The sequence below is a fragment of the Columba livia genome, chromosome 1 (assembly GCF_036013475.1).
Source record: "Columba livia isolate bColLiv1 breed racing homer chromosome 1, bColLiv1.pat.W.v2, whole genome shotgun sequence".
Lineage (NCBI taxonomy): Eukaryota > Metazoa > Chordata > Aves > Columbiformes > Columbidae > Columba > Columba livia.
The window spans coordinates 96,327,856-96,348,700 of record NC_088602.1 but is presented as its reverse complement, the minus strand read 5'-3'; the positions used below and the strand labels follow the sequence as shown (position 1 = coordinate 96,348,700).

The 20,845-nt window shown below is 43.0% G+C and overlaps 1 protein-coding gene across 1 annotated transcript; it reads left to right on the top strand.

Moving 5' to 3' along the window:
* The first annotated feature begins 6,782 nt into the window (after positions 1 to 6,782).
* LOC102094833 (trefoil factor 2) lies at positions 6,783 to 11,470 on the top strand. The gene is made up of 4 exons (XM_065050192.1): positions 6,783 to 7,632; positions 8,617 to 8,763; positions 10,351 to 10,500; positions 11,240 to 11,470. The coding sequence occupies exons 1-4, from the start codon at positions 7,455 to 7,457 to the stop codon at positions 11,245 to 11,247; spliced, it is 483 nt and encodes a 160-aa protein (XP_064906264.1). The 5' UTR covers positions 6,783 to 7,454; the 3' UTR covers positions 11,248 to 11,470.
* Positions 11,471 to 20,845: the final 9,375 nt, after the last annotated feature.

Sequence of the window (20,845 nt, the reverse complement as noted above, 5' to 3'; positions counted from 1 at the left end):
AATAGCCCCAAATAATTTTTCTTCAATTATTTCATCCAATCGTTTGTCAGACCTGTGTGAAGTTTTAGCATCCTCAACATCCTGCAGAAGGGAGCTCCACAGCTGAACTGCGTGATTCCCACTTACTCAATGAAGAACCTTCTTCCTTCACTTGCTTCTGACCCACCACTCAGACTTTTATATTAGACGAGACAATGCCTCCTGTGACATGTGTGGAGCTCGGAGCCTGGAGAAACTTAACGTATGTGGTCATTTCTGGTGTGCACGGTGTCCCACACCACTGTCCTTGTCACAGGACATTTTACAGGCTGGAGGTTGAGAACATGGCATGAAAGAGTGGAGGTACTGTGTGCTTGTAAGATGGCACAACAGTGTGAATTTGTGTGATTCTCTATCCCTTGCCTAATAATTGTTAACCAGCAATTTGCTTTTCTCACGGTTGCTAAGCACTGAGCTGGTGTTTTCATAAAACTGTCTGTTATCCTCCATACACTCATGTCATACTTACAACGCACTCACATGCACCTGAGTGATCATGATCAGCTCAGGGCCTATCATTTTATTTGAAAAGGTAGAATTGCTCCTTTCCCAGGAATGCATTGCTTCATATTTACAGATGTTAAGCATCACCTGTCATCTTATTCTGAAGCCATTCAGTTTTGCGCAACCCATCTGAGAAATTGGCCCATATCTTAACTACCACAGAAATATTGTGTCGTCAACAAATGTTACCCTCTTGCCTCCTCCTCCAGATGGTTTGTGAGTTTGTTGAGCTGCAAAGGTCCCAGCGTAACTCTCTGCAGGAGCCTCTTTATGACCCCTCTCTTTAGGGAAAACCACCCACTGGCTCCCACCCTCTGCTTGTTACCCTGTTATTTACACAGGAGAAAACTTCTTTGTCCGTCCTGTGACAACTTAGTTTCTAAGATTCTCGCACTCTTCAAAAAACCTTTTTCATAGCTCATTGCTCCCGTGGACCACAAAGCTTTTCAAAGCATCTCTTTTAATGCTACTTTCTCCTTTTTAACTTGGGGCAACCAGAACATCACAAAGTGATACAACCATGAGAGCAGCAGGGATTGCAGCAGTATCAAAATCATGTTTGCCGCTTTGTACTCAGTCCCTTTCTTAATAACTATGGAAACTCAATTTGCCTTTTTGACACTTTGAATATTCAAATGGCATATCCACAGTGATGCAAAGTGACAATAGCTAATTTGTAGCCCATCTTTTTTTATATATAATTGGGTTAATCTTTCTCCGTATGCTTTGCATATAACCCACTCTGCCTTTCATTTGCCATTTATCACATAGTTAGTTTTGTAAGATAATTCTGCAACTGTTCAGTTACCTGCACTTTTGAAAAATATGAAAAATAACTCTGAATCATCAGCGTATTCATCACCTCATTATTCACCAAGATTTCCTGAGCATTTATGAGGATGATGAACAACAAAAATTCTCTCCTTTCCTTGTGATTGCTGACCTTCACCTCCTATTTCAAAAGAAGTTATTTATGTCATTATGATTTTACTTTTACTGTGGTCAGGTTTTTGTTTGGTTTGGTTTTGGTTTTGTTTTATGTTTTTGGCTTTGAAATAAGTCTTTTTTCTTCTAGTAGCTTCCCTTACTTTGCCATTTAGATATTCTGGGTCTCTATGCATGCCGGAGGACACCCTTTTCATATTTTTTGTTTGATAGTAAATATTTACTCTGAGTATTTCATATTGTGTCTTTAAATAGCACCCTGCTGTTTGCAAACATATCACGCATTTTACTCTTCCTGTAAGTTCCATTTAACAAGTCTCCTTGGTTTATATGTTTCCCTTTTTAGAAAGTCAGGATTTGAGCGTTTTGATTGCTTGGGGCATGGTAAGCTGGCATGTATCACAACTGCTATCATAAAGAGACCTTTCAATGGCCACATCTTGAACAAGATTTTCTGCATTTCTCAGGCCCAGGTCAAGGGTTTCTTCCCCTCTCTAGGTCACTGTAAAACTCATGGGGTCTAAAAAATAAATGAAACATATCTTTCCTTGCCTTGCTACTTACAACCATTGTGTTCTTTTCTCCACAGGCTGGTTGCCACCTCATCTCAGGAACAATAAGCATTTTCCAGTGTTGCTTTGGTGCTCACAAAAAAAAAAAAAAAAGAGCTAATTCTGGCAATGCAGATATCATGGGCTGCTTGAAGAACCCAGAAGCATTAAGAAAATAGGCTTGTATCTGTGTTTCTAAATTGGCACTGAGATTTGCAGTTGCAACCAAAACCTTTTGCAATGTATTGGATGTTGAAATTCAGGCTTTTAGAATTGACTCAGCTCTGAGTTATATGTTTGATTAACTTCAGATAATTATTTTTTTCATTTTACCTTGTGCAAGTATGTTGGCCACAGAAATGTGACAAAAGCTCTTCTCCAGCACTGCCTCTGTTTTGTAGAAATGACATGTTCTTTTACAAAAATCCCATGAAGGAGACTGTACACACCAGGTTAAAGTCAGTTTTGACACCTGCTTTAGTATATTTCAGGTAGGTATGTTTATCAAAGTTGTGGATCTCAATGGTTACTTTGAACTGTCCATTCCCAGAATTAAGATGCAGAGTTTTCTCTGTTCAGTTTTTGAACCCACAATGGTATTTGGTAGGTAGACAGATGGCATCCTGATTTGAGGGCTTTTTTGTGCTAACTAATCTGGTTAAAATATGTGAGAGGCTAATTCTCTCATTTACATGAGAAATGCCAAGGTTGGCTCACTGCTCCCAAGCACGGATCAACACCTTACACAACAGGTCATCAGAGACCGTATAGTAGTACCTCATATCCCTACTATTTTCTTTCTTCCTTTTTTTTCCTTTTCATTTACAGATCAGTGCTTCTTTCTGTGGTTCCTTCTTCAGACCTGTTAAAATTTTGGTTCCACTGAGGGTGAGTTTAGCAGCTTGTGGAGACAAGAAGTGTGGTGGGACACTGGTTGCTGCAGTAACCTACATCTGGGCTTAGGGGTGTGTGAGGGTCACAGAATTCCTTTCTATATCGTATTTCTCCTGACTAATTTCTTCCCATGTTCTCCCTAGTGACACATATCTGCCACTCTTCTGATGGCTGATGTTTTTATGCAACATCTTTTTCTGTAGCATGGCTTGCAAAAGTAAGCCGAGCAGCAACCATGTGACTGGAGCATTGCAAAACCTCTGGCTGGACTCTACAGCCTTACATATATAAATGAGTCTTTAACTTTTACCAAAAATCTCACCTGTCTGATATTTCAGTCTGTATCTAACAACATGCGCAGTTGCAAGCTTTAGGGTCTCATGTGCTATATTTAGGTCTGGCTGTGTTTTCCTAGATATGGTGTTTTTAAGCTTTCCTGTGAAGCATCACTTGGCTGGTTGGTTCTGAATTGGGGGCTACCCTGACAGAAAAAGTGAAAACCAGCCCCAGTCTGTGCCCAACAAGGGTGACCCAAGCAAGCACCACAGGTTGCACCGCTCTGCGTGGACACCTCTAAGCTGCAGCACAGCTCCTGCCTCCTTTGTGGGAGACAAAATTTTTCTGCATGTTTTACAACAGACCTATATCTAAAAATAACATGGTTAGATGCCTCCCACATACACTCAAAATATTGACCTTCAAGCTTCAAAACCACAGGGATTTCCTATGTGGGCTAGAGAATAACCTCTGTTAGGGAAGCCCAATAGAAATCTGAGACCATGATGCTTATTACTGGCATTGAGCTGTGAATCTTACTGGGAACCTCTCCCTGGTAATTTTGCTTGAGTTCAAATGCACACTCCTGCACAATGCCAACAACTTTGCTGGCCTCTTGAAATGCCTGTTCCCGTATGTGTTTGACACAGAGATAAATGACTACAGGTTCAGAACAGGAAGGAACATTAGGAATTGACCACAACATCATTTAAAGATTCTATTACAAGTTTTTCAACCTCCAGGTAACTCTAGTTTGTGCCAGGGACTTGGGAGGACTGGAATGACATCTGCCATTAGACCACGATCCCCGCTGTATGCAGAAATCTGCAGCTCCAAATCCAGGTCCCTAGTTTATTTATCTTTACTTAATTTTCTTCAGGGTTTATCAGGAGCAGCAAGGAAGCTCATCACTGTACCACACCTTGTAAGGACAAGCGGCATGTGGGAATCTGCCTGTTGAAAACACAAAGGTCTGCTGAGGACCTAATTCCAGCCACAGCATCTCATCCAGAGATGCACTCTGAGATGAACATCCCCCCGTGGGAGCCCAGACCCTGCCCACAGATGCAGCAGTTGCCCGCTGTGTGGGTACCTGGCATGTACACACACAGAGGTGGTTTGTGTGGGTGCCATACACAAACCGCCCATATAACTCCTCATGGTAGAGCAGCCCCACAAAGTGGTCCTATGGGCCCCGTGGGAAGTACACCCCGAAAAATACACCCTTTAAATGTTGTGGTCCTACAGGCCACACTGGGGGGGAAAGCGGGCACGTGTGCTGCCTGTTCCCCACACCATCCCCCGTGTACCTCTAAACGGGGTGGAGGGAGATACAGCAGGGCACCAGGGGCTGTTGGAGCAAGACAAAGAGTAAGCCTAACAATAAGGGAGGAAAGTGTTGCTCATTGCTGTGGTTTTTAGAAACACATTCATCAAAAACAGTATTAAACACTCTCATAAAAAACAGTATTGCAGCAAATGGATGGCATGTAGTGAGGTCCAAGTGGTGTTGTCAGACTATCTCTGCACCTGCGTGTCTCCTCCTGCCAAGTGCCCCTTGCACAGCTGGGAGGAGCAAAATTGCTGAAGACTCCCCCCTTCTTTGTCTCATTTTTTTTTTCTCTTTCATGATTATTTATTTTAGCGACCACTCAAAACTTGGGGCTTATTTTGTGGGCTCACATGCAGTGGTGTTGGTGCAATGACAGACTTCTCAGGTCAGCATTCATACTGACAGTTACCTCAGAAGGAAATTCCCTTTAGGACAAAAGGCTTCCGTTAAGATGAAAAACTAAGTTGTGCAGTTACTTGCCAGTTCTTTGTTTTTAAGGGAAAAGGAAAAAAAACCCCAACATTACCCACATCTTTTAAAAGCTCTGCAGTATCAGAATACACAGCTGTAGCCTGTTACTGACAGAAGGTCTGTGGCAGCCATGGTGATTTCTCCATTTGCTTGCTGGGAAGGAAGCAAGTGCACCACAGTTCAGCTAAAAGCCCCCTGGGATGGAAGGAGGATGGTGAGGGAGGAGCCAGAGGCTGGAGAGGAAGAAGGAGCCCTCCAAGCCCTTTCTGGCCATGGGCAAAGCCTGGGCACCCTATGCTGAGTTACCAAAAAGTCTAGATAGGTACCAGCCTCAGGAAAGGAAACACATTTACAGGGAAACCCCAGATAATTTTCAAGGCTTTACTATATAAATATATTGAAGATCTTAAAGTAATCCGCTGGCAGAAAACAAGAAGCTTATTTCTTTTGGCCTGTTTGTTTTAAGATGCCAATCATATGCTATTTCCGCAGCAAAAGCTCAGTGGTAGATTTGCCTTTGTGCACGCAGTTGGGATCAGGCCCAAGAGGTGACAGCCCACAGATAAGGACTTAATTAATGTCCAGTAAGAGGCGGGAGGGACAAATGTTATCAACAGTTTCACCTGACTCACGCGATGGGCCGATAATCTACAGAGAACCCCATGGAGGTCTGAAAGCAGCACCGTCCCCCTCTCAGGATGACCATTTTCCTCTCAACAACAAGCAACATTTCAGCCAAACTCACCCCCTGCACTGTGAGAAGAAAGCTGATGGGAAAATTGCTAATGACTTTGCTGGACCAGGCATCACTGTGGGTCTTTGGGAGCACTGTTGATGTTGCGTATAAGGAGAAAACTGGATTTTTTAAGTGACATTTTCTCCCAGCGATGGAGGTAAAAGCTGTCATATGAACTGCTAAGTGCTGGAGCACTGTCCTTTTCTGCTTGCAACTTGGTATCCTGGGAATAGAAAGATACAAAAATGTCTGGTTTATGAATTGCAACTTTCAATGAGAAGCACCACAAATATATTAAATAGGAATGAACATAAATAATGTCCATAAAGCAATAAATAAGATAAACAGCAGGAAAATTAGCTCAGTTATTTTTTCCCTTTTAGACCAAAATCCCTCCCACAGGTTCAAAATACTTCTCAACAAATAAATTACCTTCAAAACACAACTGTAGAAGTTAAAAATTCTCACTTTGAACTTTTTCAAGGAAAGAGGTACAAAACAAACTTGTGTATCATAATCAAAGGCATGAAGACACAATTCTGTCAAAGATTAAAAAAGATGCATTGAATCCTCTCTCTGGAAATGAACAGGAATAATTCCCTGGTGTTTTCCCATGGAAAAGAGACAAGGCAGAACACCACAGGGCTGTGGCCAGCCCTGCCTGCTCTGCAGGTGTCTCCTTTGGAGAGGGTGTGGAGCTGGTCCCACTATCCCACTGCTTGTTTCCCCCTCCCTGGCACTGCTCTGCTTGTGTTCAAGCATTGGGAAGTAGCTAGAAGTTAAGAAATGTTACAGTAAATGTCAGGAAAAGGTCCAAAAAGGAGATTAAAGCCTGACTATGCAGTCCAAGACACAAGGCCCATTGTCCTGACCCAGCGCAAAGGCTGTGTTAGAGGCCAACTTTGAAACCAGGAGGAAAGAAATTAGGAAATTAATAGGTTGAACGTGGTGCTTCAGAAGTTTGGTTTTGGCAAATCACGTGCCTGTGGTGTTGGACAGGTTGCAAAGTGATAGTCTGCTCTGGGGAACAGGCAGAGGGGATACTCCTTTCTCAAGTCTTTATGCTGTTGTCTCTCTTCAGTGATTTTTTTTTTTTTTTCTCCTGATCTTAACTTCTTTTCCTGTTCCACACTGATGTAAATTGCCTCATGTTTGGAAACAAACAGTGGCTTCAGCCAGGCTCAGTATTGCACAGTCACACCTTCCACTTTCTCTGTTTACATATTATATTTCTTCAGGTCTGTTGGATCAGTTCTTGGATCCCCAGCACGGTTCCCCCTGTGGTCTCCTGAAGCTCGGAGGTGTCACACCTCCAGCTCTCCTGCCTTACCCATTTCAAAGCAAGCATAACCCAAAACCTTAAGGCCAAGGAGAAGTTCAGGCAGAAAGGATACACTTATATAGGAAATGTATGGATGTATTTTTTAGTAGTGGGAAACACTGAAGGTCTGAAGACAAACACAGAGGTCTGAAATACACTAATGGCAATGAAATCAGCTGGGGCTGCCAGAGACTTGCAGTAATGTCCAATTAATATATTATGGAGTCACGTAATAGATATGTATCTATAGGTACGTAATAGATATGTGATCAGTAGCTCACGGGAGCCTAGAAATTTATCTCAGAGATATCAAAATGTGAATGGCAACATTTCCTAATTAAACAAAAGAAAACCCAACCACTGGGTGAAGCATCAGATGGAACAATGTTATCAGACCTCGCTGGGCAAACACAAGGAATGTATAAAACGAGCTGCTCCAAGGGAGAGTGGCACCTTTCCTCCACCTGCCTTCCACGAGCAATGGATCTCAAAGTGGTCTGCGTGCTCTCCGCCATCCTTGTCATAGCCCTCAGCACCTTGGCAGAGGGAAAGGCACCACCAAGTAAGTACCTTCATCTGTTGTTGTATTCACAGGTTTGTATGTGGGCCTGATCCTTCCGACTGTAACTGCAGCAAAAGTATGTCTCCAGTTTACACATCAAGACAGCAAATGTCTTGCTCTGGTGCTATTACCAAAGTTGGAGTCTACTTTTTAATTTTTTTTCAGGGAAATCTGTGGCAAAATAAAAGAGACTGTGAGTGAGCTCTTATGTTGGTGGAATAACCAGAAACCTGCTGCAAGGGCAAAGGAACAAGCATGCCCAGGAGCTTGATAGAACAGGAGTAGGACTGGAACAGGAGATAGCTCTGCCTGAATAGTCTTCTGACCTTTATTTTATGCTACTTTGCAACATGAATACAAATTCAAAGAAATCTATCTGCCTCATCAATAGAAGTAATTTAGACAAGAAGTGGAAAGTAAGTAACTCAATGGCAGACACCTAGGGACATCTCTAGAAATTCTTGGTTGTGTATGACTATGCAATAGACTTAAAATGTTAAAAGTATAGCTGCAACTATTTTCGTGTAATCCTGTGTTTCTATGGTCGCCTGACAATAATGCTAAAATATTGTGGTTTTACACCTGTTTGAATATCCACTGGACTCTTAACTCTTTATTTCTTCACATGAGATGGGCAAAGCAGCAAACCTTCACTACCACGACAATTGAAGTTACGGGTTCTTACCATTTGATGTGGTCTATCTGAAGTCCAGAGACTCCACCATGCTGGACTGGCTTGGCTCTAAGAGAGGCCACAGATTCCAAAAGGCTAGAGTACAGCCCTTACTGAAATAGGTGGGAGTTTAAAAGCAGCTTTTAAATTGCACAAGTTCTGGTCTAAGCAAGCGACAGGTAACGTACACTTGCAAAGACAGACAGAGTCTAGGGAAAAATAATTGTTCACCGTGTACAACTGACAAATGAATTTCTGCCAACAGATATGCAAACTGACAGGCAGTAACTTGCATTTTTTGTCCTGAACAGCAAGGTGCCAGTGCAAACAGGCCCCCAGGGAGCGGAGGAACTGTGGCTACCCAGGAATCTCAGCAGTGGAGTGCAGGAAAGCTGGGTGCTGCTTCAACGCTTCAGTCCCTGGTGTTCCCTGGTGCTTTGCTCCTAAAGTAAAGAAAGGTAATATCTCTGCCAGAAACACTGATTTACCTAGTGTTCGATTATGCAGGAATGCATACAAACGGGGAGCAGCTCGGCTTTTCTTCTTAGTCAAATGAAGGGGGCACAAACCTCTATTAGAAGATCACTGGTAGTAAAATGTGAAGTCAAACCTTGCCTACCCATCAGTCTTCTATCTCAGCCTCTTCACACAAGACATTTCCTATTCCTTCAGCCTTCTAGTTATCAAATAACCCATGCTGATTGTTTAAAATAATTTCACTGCCAGTTGTGGTCTTAACTGGTGGAGAAAGGGATCCTCGGCATTTATTTACATGGGTTTTCTACATGGCAGAGGAGGACTTCAGTGCTGAATGTCAAAGAAATCAGAAAGTCCTGAGTAGATGAGTCCATCTGTAGTTTGGCACCTGTACAAAAAACCACTGACATGCTGCAACTTGTAGGTTTTTTGTCCTTTTCTCCAGTCTGTTTTGATAATTGCTACTTCCTTCTGTTTCCCAGTATAATTCCTCTTAGTTGTTCTTTTTTCTCCCATTTTTTCTCCCAGTCTTCAACAGAATTTCTAAAATATCCCAGGGAAATCCTTTACTCCATTAGATCCTTCCCTCTAAAGCTTCTAAACCCCTACTTCCATTTTTTTGCATTTGTTTTCTCAAAAAATGTAAGAGCTGCTGTTCCAGTCCTTCAAGGATTTGGTGTATGTTTTACATACCTGCTACACTTGCTGGGCTGACTGTGCGACTCCTGCTTAGGAGAAGTTCAGGGCAATCTCAGCAGTTGCACAGCTGAAATTAAAGGAAGCAAAGGTGCCAAGGAAATGTTAGTGGATAAAAGAACTTGATATGAATACAGATTGGTGAAAGGGTCTCAGAACTGTCAGAGGAAGAAAGTAATTTTACTTTTAAACGCTGCTTGCATTTCATTAACCTCTTGAAAAACAAATGCCAGCAGGTTACAGTGTCATTTTCATATAATTGATTTTCTGAGCAGAACTGTTTCAGGAGAGGAAAACAGAATTATTCAGGCTGGGTAATATAACCTCTTTACCTGTGATTTTACTTTTAATTGCCTGCATGAGTAACAATTTCCTCTTAAATGACCTGCTTCCTTTCCATAACTCAAGTTGGTATGCAGAGGAGACTGGATCTTCCTCTCCCCACATTAGCCAGGCTGCTTTGGAGTTAGCATTGGGTCAGGTCACAAATATACCCTGGTCTGAGTCTAATGTTTGTGGTACCATTACAGGAGACATTCGGCTCCTGACTCCACTGCTGGATCTAGGAAACGTAAAGCTGTGTTGCCGCCTGCCAGGCTTTTCTAGGGGTGAATTTTGTCCTCTCTGGCCTCTGGGGCACAGCAGCAATTCCTCACTCCTTGTTATTCAGTTTTGCCTAAGAGTTGGTAAGAGCTTGGGTGAACCTGCTGCCTGAAATTGGTGTGGAGAAGGTCATCATGGCTGTCATGTCTGCTCACTGACCTCACCTTCATGGCCCACCCTTTATTTGTGAATTATGCCACCAGGTAAATGGAGCATAAAGTAACACGACCTCCTTCCTTCCTTCCTTCCTTCTGTTTTACTTTATGCAGTTAGGAAAGTATGTCCCAACGATGCTCCCATCAGGATAAACTGCGGCTTCCCTGGCATCACGGCTCAGGAGTGTGAAAGGAAAGGCTGCTGCTTCAGGGCGTATCCCGCTGGCGTCCCCTGGTGCTTCTACCACCGCATGATGGAGGAAGGTAATATCTTGCATGAGACATTGTCCCCCATGTCCCCATGGACACACCACAGCTCCTGGCAGGGTCCATGCTGCGCCCAGGCCTCGTGTCCTCTGCGAGCCCAGAGTGACAGGAGGCCATGCTTGAGGTAATGAGCAAGACGGGGTTCCATCTCCTTCCCAGTGTAGGTGCAGAGCTTCCTCACCCAGGGTGCAAGCAGGAAAGAGGTGGTTAAACCCTAAAGAGACTGGCTTCTTGCAGAGGGGTGGCTGTTGCTGGTGCACCTGAGTCAGGGGCTTGTGGGCGATGTGGCTGCACAGGCAGCCTGGGCTCAAATGTGAGCTCTAGCCCTCAGCTGACGTGATGGTAGAGGTGCAGCTACCAAACTCACATCTACTTTGTCACAAGAGATAAAAGGCTTTGCTTTCAAAATGTGGAATGAATCTTGCCGAAATTTCTGATCCCCTACTTCCATTTTTTTAATTAGGATTGACCTTTCAGCATATATAACATAAACAGTCAATAGCCTCAGCCAATTCCAACCTGCCTCACAGTGTATTTTTTCCTGGAAACAATTCACCATAGTTTGGTTTTACTTATCTGAATCATAGTTAGGAAAACACATGTATGGATGGTGGTGGTGGGGAAGCAATTGCTAAAAAATTGCCTTTTTGATGTCTTGCATCTAGGAAAAACACTTCTTGTGTAATTTATGAAGAAAATGTGTCCCTTAATCTGCTTCTCCTCTTTACCTCCACAGCTTGTTAAAGGAGAAACTTCCATCAGAACCTTCTGATCTTCGGACATACTCCAATGGGAAACAACAGCTGAGAGTCCCAACTCAGACTTTACAGTTTGCAATAGCTATGATTTCCAGGTCATTTTTACCTTGGATTGACTCCTTTCTGATGAAAAGTTACTTGCAGCTTTTATTCTTTCAGTAGGCTAGTACCAAGCAGGTTTTCACTGTAATAAAAGAACTAAGACACAATTTGTGAATTCTCTGCTGTATTTATTTTAAAGTTCTGTATTTCTCTGTTTCCCAGGAAATCTGGCATCTTAGCAACCTGCTGATGAGAGAGTAGTCACTAACACTTCCAAAAGGAACATGGCACTTGGTGTTAGTTACACTTCATACTTGCAAGAGACTGCTGGCATTTGTCAGCTGATACCCAGCTTCACAGGGGCCACTCACCCTTCTGAATACTGAAAATATTCAGTGTTTCCCTTTATGTAGTTACATCTGTGGGTCTGGACTTTTTTTCCCCTCAAGACATAGAGAAGGGTACCTTTGTCAGCTGACCACCAAGCTGGTCTGACTCAGACACCTCCTGCTCTCTGCATCACTGTGTCTCTGGTGCTTCTGATCTTTTGGTGCCGCTACCAGTGGGGCACGGAGCAGCTCGGAATGCAGGTACCCACCCGGTACCTAAACCATCATGGGCCCCAGCTGCCAATGCAACATGGAGCTGAATCACCGTGCACCCTCACTGTTAACCAGAGTCCCTGCAGGTGGGTCCCCTGGGTCACGCTCAGGAAAAGTCTCTGCAACACTAACAGCAAGAAACAGGTCCCACTAGCCCTGACCTATACCTGAAATAGAGGCTGCTGTGTCTTGCCAGCCACAGGAGAAGATCCTGGTCTCCAGGTGAGCATGATTGCTTTCTCCTGGGTGTCTTTAAGGCTTGGCACCTCAGCTCGGATGCTGTCCTGCTTCAGCTGACTGAGAGCACAGTAAAGAGCCTCTAAGAGCACCATTGGGAACAAAATGGGTGATGTAAGTTTGCTGTGACAGCAAGCTGTGGTCAGGCTTAGCAGAAAAATAGCCAATAGCCAGGAGAGAGAGAAATGTTGGAGACAGTGAGAGAGAAAATGTTGGAGACACATGCCTCCTTAGAGATTTTTCCAAGTACCCTTATGTGATGACTAAGTTTATCCAAGCAGGTAAAAATTAGTAATTCATAAAACTTCATTATCTTGCACTTTATGATAGGCTCAATAATATGATTTGAATATGGTAGGATATTGGTTGCAATATGAGCAATAAACTGACAAGTCTACTGAAGGTGTCTGAAGGTCTTTGCTGAGGAAAGTTTGGTGCTGTGGCCCAGGTGAATTTGGAAGTTGCAAGCACAGTGCAATCATGGTAATACTGCACTGCAAAATCTGGTGCAACATCTAGCTGCATTCACCAGGTAACGGGGCCTTCAAAGGGATCTTGTTGGGAGAAAGAATGAAAACACAGCCACACTGAAAAATGTAACCCTAATTAGTGCTGTGGGAAATTATCTGCAGGGACTGAAATGAGGCTGCCAGAGTCAGGGCACTGCCAGGGCAGAGCTCTCAGTGAGCCGCAGATACTCATCAAAAGTCTTTCCTTCTGCAGAGGCACGTGCCGACGTGCCCAACATAGAGTGTAAGGGGGCACATGAGTGTTTCAGAGAGACAGGCTCAGATGGACCACTGCTCACTACTTGTCACAGCCTCCCAGATCTGTCTGTCAAGGCTATGCCAGCCAGGCAGGCACAAGTCAGTGGTTCTGCTGAGCTTCTGCCGCCACAGCGCACTAGGCCAGTATTTGCCTTTGCAAGTAAAAACTATGAACAGAAATGTCTTAGTAAGGGGGGTGGTGGGTACTGTGGCATCCTCTGCTGCAAAACCTGGTTGGGAAACTCAGCCTGGCAAGGCACAGCAGATGAAAGTCCTGGGAACTGCTTGAGCCTCTCTGTTGGCATAGTCTACATGTTGGCATGGAAAACACAGCTGTGACGGTGCAAGAAAGCCATGCTGACAGCAGTTTAACCCCAAAGGGACAAAGCATGAAGGGCTGAACTTGCTCACCTGCTGTCCCTCGGAATGGTGTGCCCTTCAGAAACCATTAAATGCTGTGTGCTGATCAGCAAACCAGTCACAACAGCATGCTAAGCCAAGGCAATGGGTCATGCAGTTGGTCTGGGCATTTGAGACTGTAAATCAGTTAGTTGCTCATGGCACAAAGAATTAGGACCTAAGTATCTGTCATCATCAGTAAGCTCTAAGGGACAATGGCTATTCTGGGAATTTACAGTAAGTAAATGCTTGAGGTCTCCCTGTGTATACTGTTATCTACATTCATCAAAAGCACTTGAAAAAACTGCTTAGAATTCTTAAAATTAACACTTTTTTTTGTTTGTTTGTTTGTTTGTTTTTTGTTTTGTTAGAAAACAAGCTGCAAAAACAGAATAAAAGCCACAGCTGCTGAGGATTTGAAGACGGCAGGCAGAGCCCAGGTAGAGTGAAGTGAAATCCTGGAACAGAGAGTGCGCAGGACCTGCAGAGATGTGGCTATAGAAGGAGGGATCTTCCTCTCCTCACTTTCAGGGTGATGCTGCAGGCTCCCCACACCTCAATCAGTCCTCATGGGCCCTGTTCACAGCCCTCAGAGAGAAAAAACCTTTGGGCCGAAATCACCTGGCTGGTTTAGATGTCTCCCATAGGGTGAACTGAACTGCCCAGCATGGCTTTCCTCCCTGTCTGGCTTCACAAGGTGTCCAGACAAGCAGCTCTGTGTATTTGTTCTCCTTCCCTGGGTTTTCCCATCAGTGCCTCTTGACGCTAGAGAGACCCACTGAAGGGACAGGAGGGAGAGAGAATTGGGGAATAAAATTGCCCTCGCACAGGTTTCTGACTCGATGTCAGCTTTCCTAGCTGATGTGGTGGCAGAGGCCCAGGAAAGACAAGTCCCTGCATGGGAACACAGGCGTCCTGGCTGCTGGCAGCTGATTGCCTTTTGGAGCTCACAGTCTGGTCAGCAGATAGACACAAGTAGATATGTGCAGTTCGTTTATTTATTTTGTGTCAATCAATCAACAAGCTATGCTAGATAACAAGATTGAAATAGCTTCACATTATTGGACTGTGTTAAGTCTGCCTTTTTCTGTCTCTTTTTCATCTTTGTTGTTCTTTTTGCTGCATGTATCTCTATACAGCTCTAGGAAGAGAACTTAGAAACTTCAAAACTGTTTTTAGTTTTTCAGGCTGGTTACTTTACCTGACTAAACTGTATAATGGAAAGAAATCCCAGTGCACCCACAACACTTTGAGAATTATGGGTGGCCACACTGGATCATTTCATGTGTTCATCCAGCCCCCATCCGTCAGTGACCAAAAGGGCTGTCTAGGGAGAGGGGCAGGATGAGCGTACAATGAGGCTTCTCTTCTAACAAAATGCAGGCCTGTCGCAAGTACGAATCGGTTCCGAGAATCGAATAGGAGAAACTCAAATGAAGACTCACCCCTTGTGTCTCTGCAACTCTGCTTGCATACCCACATCGCTGTACAGCCAGTGCTGAATAGGTAAACAAAGTTCTGAATATTTTTCTAAGGGAAAAAAAAAGTAGGTCAGCTACATGATTTTCGTCAGCAAAGGTGCTACCATAACAGGAATCAATTCTCTGTGACACAAAGCATTTGTGCTAACGAGGCCATTACGCAGATCGTGAATGACGTTTAAAATCACAAATGCCTGATAGTCCCAAACTGTCTCTGTAATAGTGACAGCTGTGTGCAGCCAATGCTTCAGCTTCTAATAAAGGCTGAAGAGAAAATGTTTGACATTGCAGATTGACTGCCTGTGTGCTTCTCCAGTGATGAGGATATTCTACGTTTTTTTAAAGCAGTTGTAGACAAGGAAAAGGTCTCAGAAATCATTCTCATCTTGAAGTGATGCAAGAAAGCTGTATTTGGCTGACATGGAAAATTAACAGGGAAGAAAACTAGGACAGACAAGGACCTCAGAGCAGATGGATACTAGCAACATACAACAAACCTGTAGCAATGTGAAAAAGGGGTATAACTGAAAACACCTCCAAAAACGTGTATTTTAGTGTACCCACTTACTTTGGATCCCATCCCCAAATGTCTCTGGGAAGGGTTTGCCTCTTGCTACAGCTAGTATCAGACACTCCTCCAGCAAAGCTTCCATTCAAAAGGAAGGTTTCAGACAAGGTGCTAAACCAAAGTGAAAAAGAATATGGAAACGGAAATCTTCCTCTTTTGAGAGCAGCTAAATTGCACAGTTCTGCAAAAGTCTCGAATGAGCTGCTGGTTTTACTAAAGCTTGAAAACTTGACCGTGATGCCATTAAACAGCTTGGATAGCAGAAGGTAAGACAGAAGAACCAAATCTGATTCCATGTGTTAAAACCAAGCAGAACTATGATCTCAAGACCCAGGTTCAGTTTCCAGGAGGTTGCCCTCGCTGCCAGGCTGAGTCCAAAAAGGGAGATTTACTGCTCTGAGGTGTGGGTTGCAAAACCTTCCTCATGAGCAAAGTTCAAGTGAGAGTTTCCCAAGCAGCTCTCTTCCAGAAACAAAAGTCCTCTTTGGGCAGAACAGTCCATTATTACCCTGTAGAATTCTTTTTCCCCATCTGAACCTTCTTCTAAAGCATTTGAAAGCTGCCAGTGTCAGTATACAAAACAGCGAGCTGCCTAAGACCGCATGCATGGTCCCTGTTCCAGTACACCCCACCAAGTACACAATGGGAGGATAAGACTACAAACGTGGCCTAGATACTGGAAGACAATGGCCAAACAGGTAGACTTTGTTTTAAAATATGTGTGCTGCAAGGTGCAACACATTCAAGTGCTAGAACTAACACTCACAGATGCTGTCGAAGAGGATGCTTGTTTGTTCAAGTGTTCGAAGTCATTTGGTGCTGCTTCATCCAGCTTGGGAATGGTAAAATTTCTGTGTGCCTGTCAGAGGTGAGCAGCGTAAGAAAACAAAGTAATTTTCTGCTGGAGGCTAGTGTATCTATTCATCCAGCTGTAATAACTTCCTGTGCTTTGTGAGCAGCCTTCGTACACCCAGTGGTGGTACCTAGAAATTCCCCTCAGAGAAGACACTAGACAAAGACAGACTCTCTCAGTGTCTTGTTCCCATCTGCCTCTGAGTTAGGTCTCCCAGGCTTACTTCTACATGTGCTTCCACCTCTGGGCATAGCAAAAGGTTGCTTTGGAAAAAAAAAATAATATTTTTGAGGGATTTAACACTGCAATACCACAATTGAAATTAAATCCTGGAATTCTGGAATCAGAATATTTCACTGCAGCTGAGCCAAACACCTCTATTGCTGAACTTGTTGCAGAAACTCCAGCAAATTCCCAGGTTCAAAGCCCATGGAAGTTAGTTAAGTCTGACTAAACACAGGAGTGGACTGACAGTTGTTCCAAATCAGTTATAATAATTTTTATTATTTTGGTCTGTGGTGTTTCCAGGAGGCTTTGTGAGAGGTAAATTTAGCAAGTGAAAACCAGCCAGGACACATGCTCCTTCCTGCCCCAAAGGAGGATTTCCCCTGCTTGTTACCCTTTTTCATACTTGGCATTATACCCCATCCAAAGGATGCTTCACCAAGACTTAGATGGTTTTCAATAAACAGAAGGAGCAAAATCGAAAGCTTTACTGTAGCTTTTGTTTCTTTTGTAACTACTTTGGGGCTGCCTCCTGATCATTACACAGCAGAAAGACAAAAAAGCACCTGTGAGACTCTTGCTAAAGCCATGAAATCTACTTAATATTTGACTCTACAGATGCCAGTGTGGATGAGCAGGGAGGTCCTAGGAAGAGGTGGAGCTTTATTCAGCCCGCCCAGAAGACAAGATGACCTGGCAGTGAATCAAGAGGATGTCTATGTGCTAGAAAGAAATGGGGGAAATAGTGAAACTCTGAGGGGTGTTTTTGCAATTAGAGGCTGACAATGTATCAGCTTCATGTTTTGATAATATTTTGTATCTGTGGAAGAGGTAAAGTGTTGACTTAATTCTCAGCCTTCACAGAACCACAGACTGGTTGGGTTTGGAAGGGAACCCTGGAGATTATCTAGTCCAACCCACCTGCTAAAGCAGGTTCACCCAGAGCAGACTGCACAGGAATGTGTCCAGGTGGGTCTTGCATGTCTCCAGAGGAGATGACTCCTATGTGTGTGTGGGCACAGCCACAAAACTGAGATGCCAGGTATCCAGCGGTGCCATTGCACAAAGTTAACATTGCATATAAAACTCACAAATCCTGAAAAAATCTTCAAGGCACAGAAAAAAAAAAAAAAAAAAAAAAAAAGAGGCTATGAAATTTAAAATAAATTAAAAAAAAAAAAAAGAAATTGATGCAATGAGAGCCAAGTTGACTAATTCAGCCCTTGACAACTTTTCCACCCTAAATAGAGCTTGCAATGTACACTTCCCTGCCAAGCCCTTTGTCAAGGCTCTTCCAAGTTAAGATGTCCGTACTGGTGACTGACAGCATGACAGCTGCTCATTGCTCACCTGGACACTGCACAGATCCTGGTATCCTCCCATGCTGAAAGAGGCCATTATTCTTACCACAGCAGCTTCCCTGGCTTCCAAACCCTTCCAGCCTGCATTAGGAAGCAGATTTTAAATTGATAGCTATTAGAAAATACAACATAAACTGTCCTTTGTTTTCAAATTCTCTTTGTTCTATTAATCCATTTGGAGAACACAGTGGATGTTAACTGCATGTGAGGTATATTAATTTTTGCAGTGTTACTAATGAGAAGTTTATGGTTGGGTTATTTCATAGTATAAACTGAAATGTGAAACACTTAACGTAGGTTATGTTGCCACTCGGGGTACAAAGGAGTCCTGTTCCTCCTCTTTCCTTGCCTGTTGGCATGGGGTGGCATCTAGTTTCTGGGACCATAATTCCTTCAACCTAGTATTATTTGCAGGTCTATAAAACATAACACCAAGTATGATCTCTGTTATCATCAGAAAATTTTCTTGCTGCCAGTTTGGAAAATGCAATCCTATTGCGTCCTTAGGGCAATTAATCCTTTAAGCATCACTGCTCAAGTTATCTAGGACTGGATGCTTAACTAACTGGTAAAAGTCATGGCTCTTACCCTTGAACTGTGGTGACCAATGCAGGTAATTTTGTTGCTGTGGTGGTCAGGAGGGGTCGCACAAGGACAGCCACATTGTCTACGCTTGACTTGAAGTCCAATATGCAATCAGGCAGCTTCATAGCATGAAAAGCCACGAAGCCAAAGTATAGGGCAAAGTAAGGGACACCTACACTGAAATCCTCCTTCTGACACTGCTCTTCTTGAGGCCTTACACAAGTTGAGTTTTCTGCCCAAGAGATTCCCTGCCAGTAAAATGGGAAGCAACAGCCCCAACACCTCATGCACCGCATTTTGGAACACTGGCAGAAACAGTAAGCATGCCATTTCTTGGACAATGTGGAACTACAGGAGAAACATGAGCAGAAAAATATTGGCTTTTTGAACTAGCTGAAGAGACCTTTCATGAAGACAGAAATGCACAGAGGCTGCAAAAGAACATAGCATGGGTGTTGTCGCTGAATGAGGGAGAACGGTGTCCTGTAAAATGGGGACCAGACAGGTGTGACTGGCAGAATAAAACATGGTTTCTCCTCAGCTGGGAACAAGGGAGGAGGAAATCTGTACATTGCAAAGTGCTGAGCAGAAGGTAAAGAGGGGACGATCCTTTACTGCCTCCTGTAATGAAAGAGCATGGGGAACATCTGCTGACACTTGCAGGCATCATGGTCCAGATGAACAGCAGGTAAATCTGTGGAAGGAAAATCCATCAAAGGCAAGAAAACACAAAGACAATTCCACTGACTAAGTCCTCAACCTACATATGGTTTGTCAGGGAAGCACCTCTTTGCCCTCTTCCCTCTGTAGTGCTGTTGTTCGCTGTCAGGTACTGAGCAATGCAGACCTTTGCTTTGAGCCAATGTGACTGTACTTAATGTTTTTAAGACTTTTTACTGCATACGTCTGTAACCTACTTGTATTGTGAGTTACCTGAAACCACCACAATATACAAATGAAACAGGCAATTCGACGTCCTTCCAGAACCCAGGAGCAGGCAGTGAAAACACATCACTACCAATGCACCTGCCACTTCCCTTTGAGAGAGAACAGGGACAAAGGCATCTGTCTGAAAATAATAACGCTTTATTTGATTTTTCTTTTTTTTTTTTTTTTTTTTTTGGTTACATTATCATAAATGTTCTCAAGTCTCAGAAAACAAAGCCCTAGTTTGGAAAATAATGCACATACAAATCTCTTCTTACAGGTATTAAGTATACAGAAATATACAAAGATTTCTCTATTATTGTAATATATCATCAGAATGCCCCACATCCCACATTTTTTACTCAGGTCCACTGTACTGGTAAGCGTTAACTACAAAGGTAACAAGCATCCTGAAAAAGACATGGTTTATTTAATTATATATATATATGTATACATATATCTACAACAGTGCAAATATATCACAGCGTGCAGGCAGCAATAGTCTCTAGAGAAGCATAATAAAATTGATTCATAGTAATGCAAATGCATTACAGAAACAAGAGACAGCAATGACATATTAGATATACAGAATATGCACACTTTAGCACGCTGATTTAAAATCATACCTTGCATTGACTCTTGCTTTAAAAACAAAAGAACGAATGTTAAATAATTCAATACCAGATTCAAGGGCAGTACCTCACAATAAGGTGAATCAGATAAGGTATTTCACAAATCTTTACTGACCCATGTAGAGGCTTGGCTACTCTGCAGGACTTGTCTTCTTTTTAGATATATCTATGTAATCTTTTCCTGAAGTTTAATTTACTTTTACTGTAATTTAAGAACATTTTTTTCCATATTTTTAAAATTGCTCAACAACTAATTCACATTTATAAAGGTTGCTACAATCATTATTGAGGCCAGAAAAGCTGTTTTTTGGAAATAATAGGAAAGAGTTTGCAATAATGATTACCCTAAACAGGCCACTAAAATAAGCTACAATGGGGTTTGAAAGAAAGACATCACAGACGCCACTGAAGTAAAAAAACCCCATCAACCTGAAAAATAAAGACTTCCATGTTGCCTTGCAATCTGCTTAAATATACATTTTCTATTTTTTTCTACTTGAAAGAGTAAAGCACACACATAGATCCAGCACATTAGGTATTCCGTAGCTCAAAAAAGTCTGGAAGTCATCCCTCTACCCCTACCTATCTCGCACTGTTCCCAAGCAGCTCATTTTTACACCCCACACGGACAGCAACCACAAATATCTAGCAATAAGGACACAAGCAACTGGTAAGAATAGACTGAGCTGCATGGAGGCCCCCAGAAAGAAAATGGGTTGACAAAAGATGGATCTTGAAGGCATAAGCAATGCAGAGAATGCAGGCTGAGCCCTGGGGATTTCTCGTGCCAAAGGATACATATTTTGACTGGTCACCCGTTGATTTACTGTGCTGGCAATGGGTCTCAACAGAAATCTAATTATCTTAAAGGAAGGTTCTACAGTTGACAACTGCATGAAGTCATG